Source organism: Eleutherodactylus coqui, chromosome 3 (assembly GCF_035609145.1).
Source record: "Eleutherodactylus coqui strain aEleCoq1 chromosome 3, aEleCoq1.hap1, whole genome shotgun sequence".
NCBI lineage: Eukaryota > Metazoa > Chordata > Amphibia > Anura > Eleutherodactylidae > Eleutherodactylus > Eleutherodactylus coqui.
Window position 1 is genome coordinate 243,832,108 of NC_089839.1, and position 22,097 is coordinate 243,854,204.

Below are 22,097 nucleotides of genomic sequence, written 5' to 3' on the forward strand. Positions count from 1 at the left end.
AATCTTTAGAGATGAGCGGGGAGATACTCGGCTAAGGTACTACTTGCTCGAGTAATGTACCTTAGCGAGTATACTCGCTCATCTCTAGTAGCAACCACTCTATTCATTGTCTGCACTCATATATGAAGCAGAGGGACCTTAGACTTATTAGCGTGTTATAAATGTATAAAATAAGTCCCATGCAGATATAGAAGATGATAACCATATCAAACTGGTGGACTACAGCAATGTCATAGCGAGACATGTGGCTCACTGGCCATGCTACTGTACTTGCACAGCACACTACCCATATAGTTGGTGCTTGCTACATTTGAACATTTTATATAGAGATGAGAAAACCTTTCAAAAGTTTGGTTTGACTCAAACTGAAATGAAGAGGAGAAGTAAAGTGAAGAGGAAGTAGAGAAGCAAAAGGAGAAAGTAGAGGTCCTCCAATATGGCTCAGGGGTTTGCACTATTGCCTTCCATTAATGAGGTTCTAGGTTCAAATCTGACATAGGACAACATTTGTGAAATTTGTATGTTCTACCTGTGTTTCTTATATGTTCAGTGATTGTTATGAAGAAACCCACAAAAGCACATGGCAAACATACAATCTCCATGCAGATGTTGTTCTTGTTCAGTTTTGAACTTAGGGCCCCAGGACTGCAAGACAACAGTGCTAACCACTAAGCCACATTGGGGGACCTCCTGATCTCCCTCCTCGACCCCCTCTTCTTAGTAAGCTTAGCCGAGTCTAACTGCCCAAGGTTTGGGTTCACACCTAACCAAGCTATTAGCAAAGTTTGACCTGGAACAAGGTTTGACTGTTTATGGCACATTTTCATATCAATAGTATAGCTACAGAGGGTGCAGTAGAAGGCTTACAGCCAGGTCCTGGTGCCAGAGATGGCTCTGAGGTCTCTCTGCTAGATAAGAAAACCCCAATATTATAAATGGCACATGGTATGTGGGGTTCAAGATATAGATTTTGCACTTGGATCAGGAGCTTCACGTTACACAACTGTTTCATGCATATATTGCATGTTTGTGATAATTTTCTGCTGTTTTACAGTAGGAATGATAGTATCTTTAGTATGAAGCCATTTCAAGCATGAACTCAATAGGAAGCTCCCACTATGCACAAAAACACCCTAGATAACAAATATCACAAGAAGCATAATATCTGTGCCATTGTAATACCCAGATCACACAGCACTTCAGGCTGTATTTATAATACCAATATCACATAGGGCAGGTATTACACTCAAATATAAATGTCATTTACAATAGTAGCAAAGCTGGAACAAAAAATACATAGGCATAAGTATTAATTGGACTACTGCACAACAAGGGTATGTCCTCACAGAACTGATACACTATGGATTTTCCATCCCCCAAAATATGCAGGTTATTACAGTAGCACCAAAGTGGGATTTTAACAAATTTTATCTATACGCCGCAAAAAAAAAATCAGTATCTTACATCATCAGCATGTCAATTTAGGTCACATATTTTCATCGTTAATGACACCCTTTGCAATGCATGGGCTAAAATCCAAAGCAAATCAACAACAAAATCTGTGACCCGCATATAAGGCTTTGTTCACATCTACATTGGAGAAGCTGTTCAGCATCTCCAGCACAGATCCAGTGCAAGGTCACAGATAAATTAGCATAGCATGCTGAGCTATTTTGTCTGGTGAAATCCTAAGCAGCGTGATGAAAACCTGATGGACCCAATTATAATGAATGGGGTCTGTTGGGCACCATTGATGCTTGTGAAGTGCCGTATCTGACACTTCGTGACGGAAAAGATAGCACATGTGTGAAAGAGGCCCAAATGTATGAATTTTGCCACTGAATTCTCAAGGATTTGCAGCAAAATCTGCAGCAGAAAATCTATAGGCCAAAATTTGTAAGTGTGAACATACAATAATCCAGACAAAACCTGAGAAGCAGGTGTCCTTTCGATTAGAGGCAAAGGACTCTTGTGGCTAATGAAGAATTTAGCCATGTGTTTCACCCACAGGTTATGGGGGAGTTGGGGAACACAGCTTTTTGCCAAGAGCTATTTAATGCAAGCTTTTACAACTAAATATCAAAGTGCAGGATCAGATGTAGCAAGTCTGACATTTAACAGGTTGCACTGTGTTCATGTTAACAAATTAAAAGTAGTATTCTGGTTACTTAACGGTGCTGTCTAATGAATGATAATTACATGTTATTAAACTTTGAACGTGGTTCTGCTTTGGATTTTGTATCTCTAGCTTTAAAATCCATTACCTTCTCCTGCACTTCAGAAGTGTCTATTCCCAGGTTGCCGTGGATATGACTTGTAGGCATTCCAGTGCTACAGGTCGGACTTCCTCAGTAAGAACGACTAGGCATGGCTTTTTACTCTTCAGCTCTCGGGATCGGATAACCAATAGCAGGGCAGTGCTTAGCGGGGGTGCATACAGGAAGGAAGTGCAGAGCGGGAATTGTGTGAAATGCAGTTTCAAGCTGCATATCAGTAGGGCTGTGGCCCACCCGCATACCAGTGGGCATAGGTTCTGACACATTAATGGCCTCCAAAGATCCAACAGAAGTTAACCCTAATCTAATTTGGAGCCAAACACTTATTGCTAGGGACAATTTATATGCCATTGTTTTGACATGTATGACTGGTGTAATTGAGTGTTACATTATAGTGACAACTACAACATTATAGTGACAGCTACAGTATTTTAGAATTTTTGGAAGTTCATGAAATAATGTAATTTTTCTAGGGTAAGATAATAGATGCATGAACCCGAATATGTCTACTGCACTATAGGGCATAAACTGTTCTAGCTCATACTTACAAACACAAGGGACAAGGACAAAGAAAATACTTGAATGACTATTTAACATATAAGGAAGAGGGGCAGTCTGAAGGAAATGAGAAACCGCTGGGGTTAATCCAGAACACGAGTTCACGTGGCAGAGAAACATAATAAACTCATCACCCAGAGGACTGACTCATCTTTGCTCAATTATCTCCAGTCATATAATTCAGCGATTGTTGACAATTTAAGTGATGAGCATTATAATTAAAAAGACTAACAGAGACTTATATGGGTCCATAAAATTGATTTCGATCATGAAGTCTAATAGTATCAAGTAGAGTTTTGTGTGCTTTGATACTTCCTTATTTTGTCCATCCCTCATCTATGCCATCTTCCAGCTGAATACAATTTGTGTAGTTAGCAGAATATATTTGCAGTCTGATGCCACCCACATTAAGTTCCAGAGATGGATGGGTTCTAGTGAATCCTACTATAGCTGGAAACAATATAGGGAGAAAATCATCAAATTCACTATTAAAAGAGTTACAAAAACATGGATGCTTTCTTCCAAACACAGCACCACCCTTGTCCATAGGGTTGTGTTTGGTATTGCAGCTCAGCTTCATTGAAGGGAATGTGTCCTGAGCTGCAATACCAGACACAACCAACAGACAAGGGTGGCGCTGTGTTTGGAAGAAAACAGCTATTTTTTTATAACCCTGGACAACCCTTTTAAGAACATTTAACATTCCTCATTTTTAAATGGGTTCTAAACTTTATTCAGCAAATGTGTGTACTTTATGTTTCAAAGTTTGACCATGAGTTGATCTCAAGGATGTTGTTACAGCCAGGGAAGAGGCAATTTTCTCATAAATGTCCATATAACACCCTGTGTTGACATGATACATACACAGAAAGTAACAGTAGCAGCTTCAGGGGACTCTGAGACTGCTAGATCAATATTCATTTCCAGAATCATCCTGATTAGATGCAACTGCATGCAAATAGGATCCACATAATTCACATTTATGTTTGACAGGTTAATTGGTCCCAATAAAGAGTGGCTTGACATGGGCCAACTATTGGCCGAAAAATCACTTGAATGATTTTCAACGACGTTTGTACCTTGCAAACACAGGACCTGACTAGGTACTAGGACAAAAATCCCTCAGTAGTCACTTGTTACTTAATTTCAGCTCATAGAAACAAACCAACTAGTGTATGAGTTCTCACTCAGTCGTTCATCTTAGAATGACTGCCTATTCACAGTAAATGGAGGCGGCTGGTCAGAAGAGCTTTCTGGCGCTCTCTGCCTCCATCGACTGAACAACTATTGCTCCTGTGTGAAAGCACAGAAGCGATAGTCATCCCATGTAAAGCCACCGTAATACAGTTCAAATACAAAGTCCATTAACAGAGATACCGCAGCAGTAACTAACTAGTGTGGTCAACTCTCTGACTTCCTCCAAGTCTCAGCACATTTCCAGTCTGAAGTATGTGGGTCCTTGTCCAGGTTGTTGGGGAAACATGTTCTACACACTACAATCTTCAACTTGTTGAGGCTTTAAAAGGATTTTCTAAGACCCCAAGTTACTCTTTATTTCTCTATTTCTGATGCAATGAATATCTTGACTTACTATTGATGTAAAATCCATTGAACTTCCACTTACGTCATGTACACAATCAATGATCCTTTGTGGTTCTGTGTATGGATACATTATCAACAGCTACATCGCTAGCAATGGGATATCCTTACATTCAAATGAACTGCAAATGCACCAGTGTTCTTCAACACAAATTGGCGCATTCACAGTTCATCAGTAATAAGGTGATTTGGGGTTTCAGACAATACATTATAAAAGCCAAGCTTAATGTATTCACCCAAATCAACCTCTTCTAATGAATTGACATCATTCATAGCCAAAGATAAGAACTTCAAAAGTATTGTTATATGTATATCTTAATACATAACATTTAATCAATCTCTTTAAAACATGTGGCTAGAGACAAAACAACATACAGAAACATAAATAAACACCAGTCCCAGTGTTTTGTTGTCTGGAGTCTCTCCATCATCACAGATGTTGATCATCCAGGGCTCGAGGCAATTCCCAATAATCTACAGAGGAACAGGAATTTGTAACTAACCCTGTAATGCCCTATCAGGTCCACATGTTAAGACCTTAATGCCTATCACTGGGTTGTCGCCCTGACAAGAGCAACCCTGTCCATGTTGTAGAGGAGCACTACAGATAATGGCCTGTAGGGGGCAACAGACAGGCATTCTGGTGCCTGAGAAAAGGGAAAACGCCCACAGGTGTGGTCAGGAAGTGAGATATAAGTGTGCATTTTCTGCTACAGTGAGGGGATACGTTGGCTAAGAGAGCCAGAGAGACAGCTCAATGAAGTTGGAGGGGCTGCTAGCCCCAGGGTCCAGTGCAGACCTGGAAAGGCACGAGGTTGACAGGGTGACCACCCAACCTCAACACCCAGGTGGGGTGTGGATATGGACTTTATGTCGAACAGATTGAGGTGGGATTACCACTTGCCTGGTGGACCTGAGCACCCTGCGTGGTGCAGAAATTGCACATCCTATGTGGATTTTGTGTGGCTTTTGTTAGAGTGTGCCGTGCCAAATAAAAATGAAGTGGGTTTTACCCACAACTTGGAGTCCAGTGTGTCGCTGCCGCTCCTCCCCTGGAGGACAAACTATCACAGTGTCCATAGGAATGGACTAGGATATTTGTTTATAGGGACAGGTTCCAGGCTGGGTCACTCTTGTCAGGGCGATAACCCTATGATAGGGCATTACAGGGATAGATATACATTTTTGTGCCTGTATGGATTGTGACATTTTAAAATATACATATACTCATACTTTTGAAGTTCTCATCTTTGACTATAATTTATGTCTCAGACAAAAACTTTAACAATGCTCTGGAACAATACGCAGCCACTGGCTTCCTTGCAACTTTTACTCATACTCACTAGTTACTGCTGCTCTTTTTCCAAGTGTACCCCTTAAGGGGCATCTATTCCTATTACACATCTCATTTCTTTTCTCTTACCATACCAGAGGTGTAGCTAGATTTCCCTGCACACAGGGCGAAGATTCGGTCTGGTGCCACCCCCCTCCTTAGCAATTAATGAATATAAGGTAACTTTACCCATGCTGCAGCCCTTTTTTATAAGTTTCGACTTCAGCAGTCTTTATCAAGGCTTGATAAAGACTGCTGAAGTCGAAACGTTGCCTGCTGTATGGAGCAATAAAACTTTATATTCTTTTGCTACACCATTGATGCTGCCATTTGCTTCTCTACTGGATGTACTACGCTGGGGACTAAGGATCCGTGGTCCCCTAAGTGGCTGTTGCATCATATATCTACCGTGGCCTCTGCACTGTTTTGTGCATACGGCGGTGTGCTGTGGGACTCTCCTTTTGTTATAAAGACATTACATGGGATTATAACTCATTATTCATAAACTAACAGGCAGGCGCTGCAGTTTGTGTGAGTGCCCATAGGAGACAGCAGCTGACTGACCGGCTGAAGATATACTGCGCAGGATGAAGAGTACAGGGACTGCACTGCTTTCAGTTAGGTCTGTGAGGGGGAGCCAGAAGACTATCATGATATGCTCAGTGCAGCCGGGGAGCAGGGGGCATGGGAGAAGATGGCTGGGGGCATAGCCAAAGGCAAGAGGATTGTGAGTCAGCATTGGAATAGTCACAGACTGGCCTTGGGCACAGGATCAGAGAAGGTTGGTCTAATGTGAATAACATTGCTTCTTTTACTGTCTGCCTGGCTGGCACCATTCACGTCTTTCTTTTCTGTTGCACCCGGGGCACATGCCCTGCCTGTTCCCTTTAACTACAGCCCTGGGCATCTCCACACCTGGTTTCATTCTTCTTCAGGCTTCACTCCTTTAACCTATCCCTCCATTGTCTCTGCCCACTGGCATGCTCCACTTTCTTTCACAGAAGGTCTTATTATCACTCATGCGGTCATTAAGCACACACTCACCAAAGACGCCAAACCCACAAATTTATATAGACTCGCCTCAACCTCACCTACAGAAGCTGCGGCACAAAGCTTCAAGCACTGCCACATTCACCGTCAAGTCAGCACCAAGAAAATGGACCCTTCTGACTGCAGCATTATATCTAGAAATGCCATTCCTGATGCTATCAACATAGGAATGCTAATACCATTGAAACAACAGTTTGCCATCTCCTACTGTAAGCACCGGGGCGAGGGGGGCAGTTAACCTGATGGTCTAGCCACTTTATTAATCAGGTTCTAGGAGGAAAGCGAATTTTAAATTTTCCATAGAATCCACTCTTCTCTCTATAAGTCTCTTTCTATCAGGTTAGGCTTATCTGTAGCTCTTTTTATATGGTTATGAAACAAAGTGATACTAGACCTTCTACCTGTAATAGAAGTTCCTCTCGAAAGTGCTTTGAGCAGAATCTTTCTATTACTGCAGACAGACAGGATGCTCTTTTTTTCTTTTTGTGAAAGTAGTTTTACTGCACTTAGGAAGACACTTGTTAGCTTACTGGCAGGGATACATCTCCTTAGACATTTTTATGAGGCTCGCTGTGAATGAACTTAAATAAAGTGAAATGTGCCTCTGTCTAAATCTTACATACAGATGCAGCAAAGTTTAACCTGAGTTTGATAGCATTTTGCGACAAGTTAAAGGGGTTGTCCAATTACCAGACGACATAGCCCCTATAGCTTCAACTGTGTTAAAATAACAAAAAGAGCAATACTTACCCCTCTACTGCCACAGGGATCCAGAACTGTAGCCCCACAATCATCCAGGTGTATGTAGTGGAAAAGGATGCCACTAGAGGTCACCTGACCGCTACAGCCAATCAGAAGTTACACCATCACCACCTGTTCTTCTGGCATTAGCACTCATATCCTGAGCGCCATGATGCCAGGAGTTCGGAACAGTGACACTGAAGCCTTTGATTGCCTGCAGCGGCCAAGTGACTTCTGGTGACATCATCTTCCGCAAAAAAACACCGGAAGGATGGAGGGGCTAAAGTGCTGGATACCTTCAATAAAGGAGAGGTAAGTACTTCTTTGTAGTTATTTTTAACACACTTAGGCTGAATGCACACAGCCAGGTCGGATTCCACTGTGGGATCCCGCATGCAGAACCTGTCCACAGTCATCTTTTCTGTATTGTCGATGTGTCGGCCGGCGCACCTGCGGAGTACAGAAAGTGCCGTGCCATCGCTAGACGATGATGCAGAATCCATGACCCTTCACAATATCATTGCAGGAGGTCACGGATCAGATGGCTTCCGTTGACTTCAATGGAAGCCTTCTGTGCGGAATCCGCACTGGAATAGGATATGTTGCGATTTACCTTCCTCAAGCGGAAAAACGCAATTGATTTCCGACCATAGACATGGAAAAGCGATTTTCCATAGCATGTCTATGGGAATTCCACAATGCAAATACGCCCGTGTGTATTGGGCCTTAGAGCTATAGCTATAGGGGCAATGTTGTTCAGTCACCAGACAACCCCTTTGAGCCATTGAAAAGCTATTGTTACCTTAACACAACAAAACCTATTGAAAAGCCATTAATAGGGTAAACAAACTGGGGCACAGAACGTTATCTACTTGCCTATATAAAGTTTTATTTTTATTCCCTCAGCAGGGGAAAGAAAATGGTTGCATATAAGTACTATACTAGTCTCATAAACTCTTACCCTCATACCAGGTATCCACCATTTGTCGGCTTCATTTACTATGGTCTTATAACATTGGGTTTTTTGGTCTTATGTATAAAACAATTAAATTAAAACAAAAAATAAATCTTTCACTTTTTCAGCTATGCATCTGAAACCCCATACAGAACTAATTATGTCACGCTCCATAAGCAACAGGAAATAAATATGTCTCACAGTTAAGGGATTGGTAATATAATAAGCAGGCTAGACAATTCTCTGTGAGCTACAGAGCTTGGCCTGCCGTATAATACATTCTGCATTGATACACAGTACTTCAGGGGGATGCTGGTTCTCATTGAAGAAATCCAGGTGACATGGAAATTTATTTTTCAGACAAAGTTCCATGGGAAAATAGAATGCAAATTAGCCTTTTGCCATAAAGAACAGAACTTCCTCATACCAGCCAAATCAGAGTTTTATTCCTTCCTACGAGAGAAAACTCTGCTTTGGCTGGTATGCGAAAGTTTTCTTCCTTATGGAAAAACGCTATTTTGCATTATTGTTTTCCCATTGTGCATTGACGGAAACATAAGCCTACATACCACCTGGATGACTTCAATGAGACGAGTCCTTCTGCCACCCCAATGCAGCTAAGGCATATCAACCAGCCAACCAACCACTATCCTGCTATGTACTGAGGAGGAGCAAAAGCCCTGTAACAGTGCTACCTACAGATGGATGGATCTTTCTTGGCTGGTAGGACAACTTTTGCTTGCTTTGGGAGGAAAGCTAATAGTCTATAACAATATCAGGGCAGCAGAGAGATTTAAGCTGCTCATATATTAAAGGGGTTGTGCCAACAAACCCCAACTCTTTCAGAAAACAGCACCCAGGATTCAGTAAAAGGATAACTCAAAATCTGCCCAAATGGAAGCTGCGCTCTGTTCTGGGTTATAGAGCAGGGTCCTGTTCTATGAGATTCGCTTGCCCTAATAGAGCTTATGAGCAGGGGTTATGTTTTTGGCACAACCTCTTTAAAGGGAATTTGTCATTATCTTTAAGCCCTATAAACTACGTTAAATGGCTCAAAAGTGAGGGAATGAGCAATCTGGGGAGGTTTGGTTTTTTACTCAAAGGGTGCCCCGTTTCTGAACTGTGTACCTGCAAAGTTGGTGCATGCACACAGTGGGACACTTTTTAGATGGCTTTGTACACACTCCTTCCCATAGAGATGGATGGCAGAGCACTGCACAGAGCCAACTTTGCGGGGTCATATAGCAAGAACGTGGGACTCTGTGAGTAGGAAACACAGCTCCCCAGGCTACATTATGAGGCTCAAAGGTAATTACAGGTTCCCTTTAAAGTGTCCTTACCAGCATACTCTCCTGCCCAATCTGACATCTGGCATAGAAAAACACAACTACACTCTGGGCTGGTGCCACATCTCCTTCATTCGTAAACTACAGAACGGCAAACAAAAGTCTAGGACAGACATAAACCAATGACTAAAAAACACCCAAAACATTCACCTTGCATACCTGCACGCATAACCAGATGGAATAGCTATAGAATGTATGAGGTATTAGTTCGTGTTTTGGCCAAGATACTTAAGTCCACAAGCCTGCCGAAAAGGGTCCTCATTGTCTTGTGGTTCCCTACTCTAACGAGACAACTTCTACATAAAACCTGCCTGCATGCTGGGTGATCGTCCCAATAGGGATGTTCCCATGCTGAAACCTATAGACCTAACTCGCCCAGGATGAAAAATGATCCAAAGCCGGACAGAACAAAGTTTACACCAACACACTAGGGATTGCATGCAACACAGAGCAGGACTGTTCATACCACATATCTGGCCACCTACGCAGACCTACAGAACACATCATTGTTCACACAAATATCCGTCCACCTGCACAAACACACATAACACATCATGCATGGAAGCAAAACTTCAGGGTGTAGGAAAACCAGCATCCTCTAGCCAGAGGGGCTGGTATATATGTGTAGCAGACTGGTGGGGATTGGCTGGCTGGAGAACTCCACACCCAGCCAGCTCAATTATGCTACACCTGTTGGGCGTCATCATGATATCAGTGGATGGAATTAAGTTATAACCCCACAAAGACCTAAATATGTGTCACTCCACAAGCAACAGGAAATAAACACTTCTCAGCAATTAGAGGTTGCTATGATAGGTGCATTTTCTAAAAATATTTTTGTGACTTTTTCCCCTTTTCTCTTTAAACAGGAAAGAAAAAAATTGCAATTAAAAAGTCTAAAAATATTTACTTTACTAAACAGGCAAATTGACTTTCCAAATCTTTTAATTACTGCAATCTACAAACTAACCAACTAATTAGTACTTTTCAGTGGATGGTAGGACGCCACAGGTACGCTGCAGAAATACTGCAGATGAGTTCGGTAAATTCAACATGTGCAAAGCGTTCTGTGCTTACTTCTGCCCTGCTGCACTGAGTGGATTAAACCTCATCAGGAAGGAATGTTACAGGACAGAAATACAGGAAAAATACTCATCTGAGACCTGTAAATTTCATCTCTGGGAAACTCATTACTTCTCCCTTCTTTCTTCAGCTCAGAGCTTGAGTACCCTTCTGTGCCAGATCCGAGACGGTCAAATAAATACACTAGACGTGATCAAATTAACACCTTCACTGCCAGGAAACTACACCATCTTTATCAAGAAAGCCAATGTTAACCTTTACCTTTCTGACAGTCCTACAGTTCTATCATATGGCTGTTAATGGAGTTTAAAGGGCAAAAGAATTTATAGCCCTGTTTAGATTTGCCATTGTAGTTTATGAAGCATTCCAAATAATGATATTCAATTTATGCTTGAGAAATATCAGTAGACATCCTGTAATCCCGAGCTTTAGTTATTTTAAAGTTTTTTTTGTTACTACACATACACCAAATCCCATTATACATACAGGTTCTTCCTTATAAGGTAAGGCTAGAGCCTTACATCATAAGGAGCCTGTCTAAATCTGAATCTATCGGGGTACCCTCAGTTTACCAGATTATGGGAAAGAGAACTAGTCATAGAGGTACAGGACTCTAATTGGGATAGGGCCTTTATGCTCACTCATAAGCTACTAATAGCTTGTGTGGCACAAGAGAAAAACTCTAAGCTGCTACCCAGGTGGTACAGACGTCCTGACCTCATCCACCATATCTACCCTGCCATTTCGGGATCCTGCTGGAGATGCGGCTCTAGGAGGGGGACTGTGTTGCATGTATGGTAGGAGTGCCTGACACTCCAAAACTTCTGAGATACAGTCTTCCACATGTACAAGAAAGTCACAAGGGATAAAGTAGCCGTGGCTCCCCAATTAGCTCTACTGTCCATCATCCCAGGGTCCTTTGCCCAATTAAAGAGTGGTCTACTGCGCCATTTTTTGACTGCAGCAAGAACAGTGATCCCCGCCACTGGCAGAGTACCCACCCCCTAATAATGTTTGAGTTCATCCAAGAATTGAATGTTTTTAAGAGAATGAAGGAAATGGGAATAGAGGATTCTCTTAACTTAGATTTGGGTTCCTGGAAATTGTGGGTCTCCCTTCAGGACTCCCCAGAATTTCAGGATGTTTTGGGATAAGGGAAGGAGAAAAGACACAGGGAAACCCCAGAACACTACCCCCCTCCCTGCTACCAACCTGAACCACTACCTACCTCCCTTATTCCTTTCTGTCTCATTCTTCTTTTGCCAGCTTCTTTCTCTACTATTTTAAAGACTAAATTGACAGTTTTTCTATTCACTTCTAAAGATTAAATCTTTAACAAAGTTCTGTTCATAGTTCCTGAGTTTGTACAGGGACTAGGTTACTAAAAGAGTACATAGAGGGCCCATTGCATGGGGTGGTCTGCCATTATAAGAGCTCAACCGTAAAAGCTGCGATGCCAGAGGATCCAAGAGAAGCCTCATCATCATCTACCCACATACGGCTCCGAGGCAATCAAAGGAAGGACACACCATAAAGGACTCTATTGATCTCTCGAAAGGGCTCAGCCCCAAACATATCTGTTAAAGTTCCATGCCCAGATATACAGCAGACTATACCACTACGTAACTCCCGCTGTGAACCATCGTTGGATTTGGAAATACAATGGTTTAATGTTTGTGCAAAAATCAATAAACAGATTAAACTTAAATCTGCATCCATATGGACTCATGCATACCCCATATTTATAGACAGTGCCTTCTCTTTGCTCCTAACAAAAATGGAGCATACTCCGCTGGATGCTATACATGTTGAAATATATTCTCAGCATTGCTCCCGATGAGCAGAACTCCATGCTGCAGAAATAACAGACAACACATTGGGTTTCAATTAAAGTCTCTAACAGGACTAACAACTAGTGGTTGTTACCCATAACAAGCAATCACAGTGCAGCTTTCATTTATCCAAACAATTTAGGAATGAAAGCTGAGCCGAGATTACATTTAAATCCAAAATTTTCTTTTGGATAAAATTGACACAACTATCCCAATGTTTTCAAACAGATGACTGATGTGACATAAGCGATAGGAGCAAACCATTGGAAAATAAGTTTATAGTTCTGTAATTATATTCGTTTCTAGAAAGGTTGGATAATAAGCAATATAGCTGCTACTAATGATCTCTCCAGGACTCGATCAGCTTTCCTATCAACAGCAAATCAGGCTAGCAGTACAGAAATACAATAGTGGGGTCTGTATCCTTACATAGCTAGGCGAAACACACTATTCGGAGGTCTAGAAAAGCTAGCTTTGTGCTTGCCATAATGGTGGTCAAAGTCATAGTCATTGTCAACCTGCTGTCCCAAAACAGTTAAAATAAATATCAGTCCATATTATTGCATCACAAAGGATTCAATCAATACTTCTCTACAGCCCCAATGGGACATTCAATGAAATGGGAGGTGCATAGCATAACAACAAGATCCATTTAGGTATCCTGAGGCCAGAAATGAATTTGCTGGATTGATGTTCCCGGCAACAAGCAGACACAACAGCGGGTTAAGACATGAGGAAGAGAGTAATGACCATTTCACCTGGCTTCACACTTCATCAAGCCCCTGAATCATAGATTTCAATGAGAAGAGTGTAATACCTCATTTGCCCTGTGGAGACACTGCCCAGGAATTAAACACTTACTACTGAATGCCATGACGAATCACAACTAATTGTTGGGAGTCCCTGCAACAACAGTGTGTAATTAACTTTTTGTCAAGAATGGAAAGAAAAAATGTTAGGCTGGGAGTCAGTCAGTGGTAAAAAATTGAAAACAACATAGATAGTTTTAAACACGATCAATAGCTGCATATTTATCATTTAAATTAGTCTTTGAAGGGTATTTGTCAGACTGTTTGTACAACAAATTGCGGAGGCCTCCTACATGGTCTATGTATAAAATGAGTGCCATCTGGTGACTACTCTGAATTTCGGAAGAAGCGCAACAATCAGTTATTTCAAATCCTCATAAATCTCCATTCTAAACACCCGGCTGGAGGCATTTGGATACCAGATTGCAATAGTTTTATAAGGAAGCACGCAGATGTCTCTGCAGCTTCCTTGATAGTCAGCACAATGAGAGACACCATGATTACTTGGTTTGTTAAAGTCAATTGAAGGTAGATTGATTTCCTGCCTTGTAGTATTTGAGATGTTGCTTGCAGACTTTTATGAATTCGTCCAATTTGCTCCTACGTGTACTTCTACATACTTGTAATTCTTCTACATGATTCCAACATGAATATTTGATGTCATTATCCTATCATCTCATCTTGTTTACTCCTTCACTGTTCATGCAAATGTTGTCATTTAACTCTCTAATAAGTCCTCCTTTTCAAATAGAGGTAATTATTAATTAGTTTGATTAATACAACTTCTCTGCATGTGCCCTATCAGGATATAAAAATGTTAAAGAGGGGTAAGGAGGAACTTCTCTCTAAACCAGAATGGAAAATCGATCTGTAAGACTTCAACTCTATGACTCTCATGTAATACTACTTTCTCCTGAAGAGGCCACTGCTGAGGAAATGTCTGGCTGGCCAAGACTTCACTTGGCAAAATCAGCTGTTTCCTTGGATTGTCAGAAGCTGTACTTGTTGGGGCTGCCATATGAAAACTGTAGAGAGAAAAAATGGCCCTCACCCCGGGCATTTGTAGCCAATTTTGAGCCATGATAAAAGTTCATTCCTTCCTGAACCTATATCGGCATTTACAGTACCTCTAACTCTTAACACAACTGGGCATGGGATGAGTAGAGTATATAGCCCTTTTTAAATCCTGATATTGTTTTTAGCATTACTACATATTGTGGTAGTGAATTTCAATATTGGTCACAAATCAAAAGCAGGAATGAATCCGAAACAATGGAGGGCCCTTCTTCATGTAATATAACAGCAATACTTCTGTATAAATGGTATACAATAAATGAAGACCATGGTACAGATTTTATATCAGGATCTTAGAGGTTGAAGTAGTGCCTGTGGTGGAGAGCACCCATGGGGCAAACAATCAATCCAACATGGTCAGCAAAATCCAGGTGCCTATATTTTTTGAGTAGAGATCAGAGAGCCAACAAATTTATACCTGCTGTAAAAACAGTTCATTTTGTAAAAATGTTTTAAAAATTGAGAAATCAACTTGTTTCTTAACAAAGCTATACACGCCGTAGGAGTTCTTTGTTAACTCGGTGATTTATGAGATCTATAGAGCCATCAGTCTTTATTGCAGCACTTTCAAGGCTCAGACTATTGGCTGAAACAACTATGCTGATTTCTTCAGAGCTCCGACCCTGGGACTCCACATTAGAGTACAGGAATTGTCTTTGTTTCATTTCCACTAATGCAGTCAGTAACAAAACATACATCAGTCATGATAAAGGCTCGGGGAAATTTATTGATAATGTCGCTGAAAGAGGCTCTGGCATTGTATAAAACTGCCATAAATTTCTATGAAACAATTTAGGTTCCAGTCCCAGGAAAATATGTTGCTGTCAGTAGCTTCCTCTGGTGATAATGGCTGACATCCAGGGATTGGGGCCTAACCTGATAAAACAACCCCATTAACCTCTCATTTATCGTCACCAGAGTTACTGCTATATCATGTATTTATACACTGAGCAATCATTGCATTAGCAACAGCTGGCGTATGATATCTTGAGATCAGTGATGCTGTACCATGCGATGGGTGCATCATGATTTGCTCTTAGATAATGTGCTGACCTCTGCTCTTCACAGAAGAAGGCAACATTTGGTAGTCATGGGTAAACATAGTGATTTGAATGACTTGGAGCATTGACAGGTCACATGTGGTTGCTCCTAGAGGTGAGCGTCAGGTGGAATGTCTGTTACCTCAGCAATGACATGCCATAGTGCACCAACTGACCCAGCAGTATAACATCATGGAAGTTAGACAAATTCTACAATCACCATGTGTTGTACCTTGTGTTGACTGGGGTTCAATAGCCAAAGAAGGACAAGGGTGCCCCTGATGACCCCACATGATCGCCAACAACACCTCACATGGGCCCAGGGAAAATGTCAATGGACCTTGGACACATGACAGAAGGTCATCTGAAGTGACAAGTCTTGTTTCCTGCATTGCCATGCTGGTGGTTATGTCTACATCTGGCATAAATAGCTTAAAGCCATATTCACCATGTACTATCAGCTGATAGTGGTGTCAAGACCTATGAGTATTTTCTTGGCATGGCCTAAGACCGTTGGTCATCATACTACAATCCTTGAATGGTGAACACTACAGGGACCTGCTAATTGTCCATCTGCATCAATGTCTTCTGGAAGTCTTCCCCAATCACAATGCCATTTTTCAACAAGACAACACTCCATGTCATTGAGCTCAGATCACAAGGGAGTGGTTAGTGGAACATGACAATTAATTCTCCACATTGTTTTGATCCCAAAACTCACCGGTCTGTTACCCCACTGAACATTTTTAGAATAATCTGTAGAGGGCTGTGAGATCGGCTCACACTCATTCGCAAAATGTGCACCAACTGATGGAGCTGCTGCAGTGGGCATGGGTCAAGTTAAGTATGGAGGGTGTTTGCCACCTTGTGAATTTTGTTCCCCGATATCTGGAAGCCATGATTTCCCAGAACAGAGGACCATTATTGAGTAAGTGTTCCTAATGCAGTGATCGCTCAGTGTAAAATAAAACAGGCAAAACTATTATTTAATTCAGTATTTTGATCAAATGCTTGAATCATAATTCAGAGGATAACATTTATGGAAACTTCAGAAGGCAGTCAGTTAATTAAATCAACTGAATAACTAGTTTAATGAGCCAGGGATGATGTACTATACGATCAACGAGACACAAAGATATGATTCCAAAAAGGTTGGCACCAGCAGTCCTTTAGGCAATAGCTATGTACAGTAGCACTTGGGTTTATATTAAGAAAATGGTATGTAAGAAAGAAAAACCTTAGGGTATGAGCTGCTCTGGATTGACAGACTACTTCCAGGATTGTGCCATTGCAAGTAATTTACAGAAGCATGAACAACCCATGTCTTGTTCTCACTTCAAGGCAGGGAGATGACAGGCATCTTTCAGCACTGTCCGAAGCCAGCAAAATGCTGTATGGGTAGCTGGCTGTAGCCCAAAGTTTCATTTCATATCATATCAGTTACAGAAAGGTAAAATAAACAGAAAAAAGGAATGTAACCCGATAGTTGAAAGTAGGCTGAAGGGTATTCTTAATGCTGAAAGAAATCAGTTGACACCTAAATCTCAGCATTTGTCAAGTTTTTTTTTCTGATCTTAAAATAAAAAGTAAATAATAGTGATATATTCTAATAATATAAGGGTAGGCTAGATGGGTCATACAGTATTTTTCTCTTGTCAACTTGCTATGTTTCTAAGATTAATCATTAAGGGCTTAGTCAGACGGGCGTTTTTTCGCGAGATTTGCGCATGCGCATGCGTCCGTCGATTTTATAAAACCATTGCTTTGCAATGGTATCAGACACATGAGCGCTTTTTATGCGCTCGTCCGATAAAGTATAGAACAAAAATCGCAGATCGCACCTATCTACGATTCCTGTTCTCTTCTCTATATGTGCTCAATGGGGCCGGCGGCAGCAGCGCCGACCCCATTGAGAACATATAGTAGACAAATCATTCTTCTCTGCCACAGCTGTAACAGCTGTGGCAGAGAAGAACGATGTTTGCCCATTGAATTCAATGGAGCCGGCAATACAGCCGGCTCCATTGAAAGCAATGGGCTGCGGGGGAGCGCGGGATGAATTGTCGGGAAGGGCTTAAATATATAAGCCCTTCCCTGCAATTCATCCAGAAATGTGTAAAAATAAAAAAAATATATATACTCACCTTGTCCCGGCAGACGGAGTTCAGCCGCGGCCACCGGCAGTTCTCCTGAACTGCTCTCTGTAGTATTCAGCAGCCGGGGATTTAAAATCCCCGGCTGCTGAATGAGCTGCCTCTGATTGGTCACAGCCTGACCAATCAGGGGCAGCTTTGAGTCACACCCCCTTCACACCCACTGCAGGCCGGCCGCGCTGAACTCCGGCTGCCGGGACAAGGTGAGTATATATATATATATTTTTTTTAACACATTTCTGGATGAATTGCAGGGAAGGGCTTATATATTTAAGCCCTTCCCGACAATTCATCCCGCGCATGCCCGCAGCGCATTGCTTTCAATGGAGCCGGCTGTATTGTTTCTAATAAAACGCGGCTAGGAGCAGATTTTCGGGCGATTTTTGGGCCCCGGTCACGCGATTTGCGGATGCGCATCCATCATGCGATCCGCAAATCGCGCGAAAAAACGCCCGTGTGACTAAGGCCTTAGGGTCTGCATATAGTGGTCTCATTATACAGAGCACAAAGACGCCACCACCAAAAATCCCTGATCATACTATGTCTTCAAGGGAAGTCTGAGAAATTGACCCCATCAACGTAGGATCTATGGTGCTTCTAATAGAGCAGTAATGGTAACCCAACGGGGACCTCGAATACAGCCCATGATTCCATGAAAAGTAAGTGCATCAGATCTAGCCAAGTCAAGGGGTAGACAGCATGTACAGTATGATTTTTTACACAACTATATTTGTGTTGAATGTATTATCCATAGATCTTATTTAGCTGAAAACTGGTTTAGACTAATCAATAAAGAATAAATAAATTACAAAACATGTCTTGCAAGTCTTTAGAAAATATACATCGAAGAATAGACATAACACAACTCCAAGAAATGGAAAAGATCCCACAGTGTGCCCATAACATAAGATTCTTCATTGCTCAGCAGAGCACTCGGTCTGATCATTACCTGTCCCATATGGGTTACCTGTCCCTCTAGCTTCCTACATATCAATCTTCAGCTGGTGACAACTCTAAATACTAGAGTGATGTTGTGGCACAGGCAATATCATAGCAATTATGATAGTTATTGGTTCTAAGTAGGGCTCAATAAAACCTGGAAAGCAAATATTTCCTGTCTGAGGGTTGTCCATCACTGCTTGGAGAATAGTAATGAACATGGATGACAGGTCCATTGTTAAAATGGCTTAACAAGCAGAGGAGAAATACAACTCACGTCATTGATAAAATTCGCATACAACAAGACAAGGATCCACAGAATCCAACTCTACGGGAGATAATTCGGTCTATCCAGGAGCATGTTTGTCTCATGAATAGATGGGAGCTGATCATTAGTTAATATATATATATATATATATATATATATATATATATATATATATATATATATATATATATATAATCACATGGATATTCACATACTGTCATAAATAAGTGCATATGCCAGCCCTTGTGAGCACCGCTTGTCTTACCTCAAACACCTCCTCATCCAGGATGCGGGTCCCAAACACAGCGATGCCAGTGGTGTCCAGCACAGGTCTGTCACTCCTTGGAAGGGCCTTAGTGATCTTTTTTTTGCAGTCCACAATCATTGTGACTGTGTTCTTTTCAATGCTGATTGCAATCCTGTGCCACCTATATGAATGAATAAAGCAAAGTAATCAAGTCCTTGCTATGTATCAATAGGTCAACCAGTGAAATCGGCATCTACAAAATCAGTAGGGCATTACTGGAATAAAGGCTACCATAAAAAGCACTTGGATTCTGCTAGTGGTTTATGCAGAGAAACAAAACGGAATTCACATTTTCCTAAAAATTATGCATGGTTGATTTCTTGTTGAACATCATATAATAGAATTTGCTAATTATGTCATTGCCTAATAAAACTATGTAATTAAAAAGCTTAAAAAAACTGTCATGATGAATACACTACCGTCTACAGGCAACATGTTGTAGAGCACGATGAACTGAGGGGATTTGGGTTCTAGTTGGCTGACAATGGACCTCCTGCTGCAACAACAGGGATCGGGGAGAACACCAATCCGAGCTGTTAACCACATACATTCCACAATCAATGTAGATCATGGTATGTAAAGGGTTTGCAGCGGGAGCGCGCTCCCTCTGTGATGTCTACAGCTCTCCACTATGTTATTGGAGGGGGGGGAGGGGATGGGTTTTCATGGCAACCAGATGCCAGACAATGATGACTCGGCTAGCTGTGGTCTGTGATCACTATTGTAAGCAATAAGGCATTGCTGTACAGAAGTACTGCAATGCATTATTGTAGCGATCAATGCTTTTCTACTTCATGGCCCCAATGGTTACATACAAAATGTAAATATTTTTTACGCACTTTCCCCTCTTTGTTTAAAAAAAAGGAACACAAAAATGTTCAAAACCCATATATTTTGTATCATCGTATCCATAACATCCTGAATAATAAATTGAACACACTATTTATCATCCATGGCAAAAACTGAAAAAAATGGAGCCAAAATGCTTGTTTTTGCATTCTGCCTCCCAAATAAATGCAATGTCATGACACCTTTGGGTAATGTCACATTGGGACATTTTGTAGGCAGACTGTTTTCTGTGGGGTGGTTTACCATTGCCATTCCCAGTCATCTTTTTTCCCCCAGCCAGCTGGATTCTCAATTTTCCAACCTCGGAAGGATGGGTCAACCTTGAGTCGGCTACCTGAACCACACGGGAACTGAACCTACAACCTTCAGGTCGTGAGCGAGAGCTTAGGACCACATTTCTGCTGCCTTAACAATCTGCACTACACGAGGCAATAGAAGTGATCAAAAAAAGTAATATGTACCGCAATATGGTATCAATAAAAACTACATCTCATCACACAAAAAGCAAGGCCTCACAGGGCTCTATTGATGGATAAATAAAAGGTTAGGGGACCTTAAATACAGCAATGCAAAAAAAAAGAATAAAAAAGGGTTTTTTATTATGCAACTGTGGAAAGGCCTGAAAATACATATATAATTTTGGTATTATTTTAATAATACCAACCCACATAAAAAATTGATCATGTCAATGTTGTATGATTAATGCTGTAAAAAAAAAACAATGGCAGAATTGATGTGGTTTTTTTCTCCCTGCCCTTCAATTAATAAACGTTAAACAATACACTATATATACCCCAAAAATGGTTCCAATAAAAACTTCAGTTCACCATGCAAAAAACAAGCCCTCATATGGCCATGCTAACGGAAAAATAAAAAAAGGTGTGGCTTTCTGAAAAGCGGAGATGAAAATCGCCCAAAAATCATTGCGTCCTTATGACCAAAATAGGCCTTGTTCTTAAAAGTTTAAGACTCCAGGGCCCTGTAGAGAGTGCCACTTCTGCACTGTCTATTGCTACCCTGTTCTAGTTCATTTCTGTAAAATCTTTTAGCACATGGAGGTCTCATTGTCCAGGTATAACTGTATCAGTTGCATCCCCAGGTATATGCATGTACTTCTCATAAAGAAGAAATCTTATCTGTAAAGTGTAAACGTTTTCTAACCACTTACAAGGGTGACTTAGGTGCAGAACAACATGATCAAAAAGTTTTTGAATGAGTTGCCAATTTTTAGACGACATCATGGACGTCATAGTTTATCTGCACAGCTGAGCTTCCTGGCACAAACATAAGAGATGTTCTGAATGAAAAGTGCAAACAATGTAACAAGAAGAAAGATTATTTTAGTGAACAGCGGGAAGGACACATTTGTCTGGCCTAATTAGAATGAAGGATTTTACTTCCATGTGATTCCAACTTCAATTTTCAAACCGTTTCATTACAAATACTGTACATTCTTAGGTTTTTTTTAAGTTTATGTATTGATACAGGTTATATCATCAATGTTTACTTCAAGGGATTGTGCCTGGAAGGATGATATGGAGGATGCTGGCTGGCTTCAGTGGCTAATTACATGTTACATATAGTACACTGAACAATCACTTCATTAGGAACACCTACTCAATAACTGGCTGGTCCACCTTTTTGGGTGATCATGGCTTTTAGATGTTGTGAGAACAGATTCTACAAGGTGGCAAATATCCTCCATACTCAACTCAACCTTTGACCACTGAAGCAGCTCTGTCAGTTGATAAGAGCAGATCTCACAGCCCTTTCCAGTATATCTCAAACATGTTCAATGGGGTCACAGTCCGAGAGTTTTGGAGGCTGAGGCATTGTCGAGAATTCATTGTCATGTTCCTCCAATCACTCCCTAGTGATCAGAGCT

General features: G+C 41.2%; 1 protein-coding gene across 5 annotated transcripts in view; it reads right to left on the reverse strand.

The window, feature by feature from the left end:
• Positions 1-22,097, reverse strand: part of COL11A1 (collagen type XI alpha 1 chain) — a 229,080-nt gene that overhangs the window by 161,501 nt on the left and 45,482 nt on the right. For all 5 annotated transcript variants that reach the window (XM_066597204.1, XM_066597201.1, XM_066597205.1 and 2 more), the window contains exon 4: positions 19,322-19,484. In XM_066597204.1, the coding sequence (XP_066453301.1) occupies positions 19,322-19,484 (163 nt within the window). The remainder of the gene's footprint in view (positions 1-19,321; positions 19,485-22,097) is intronic.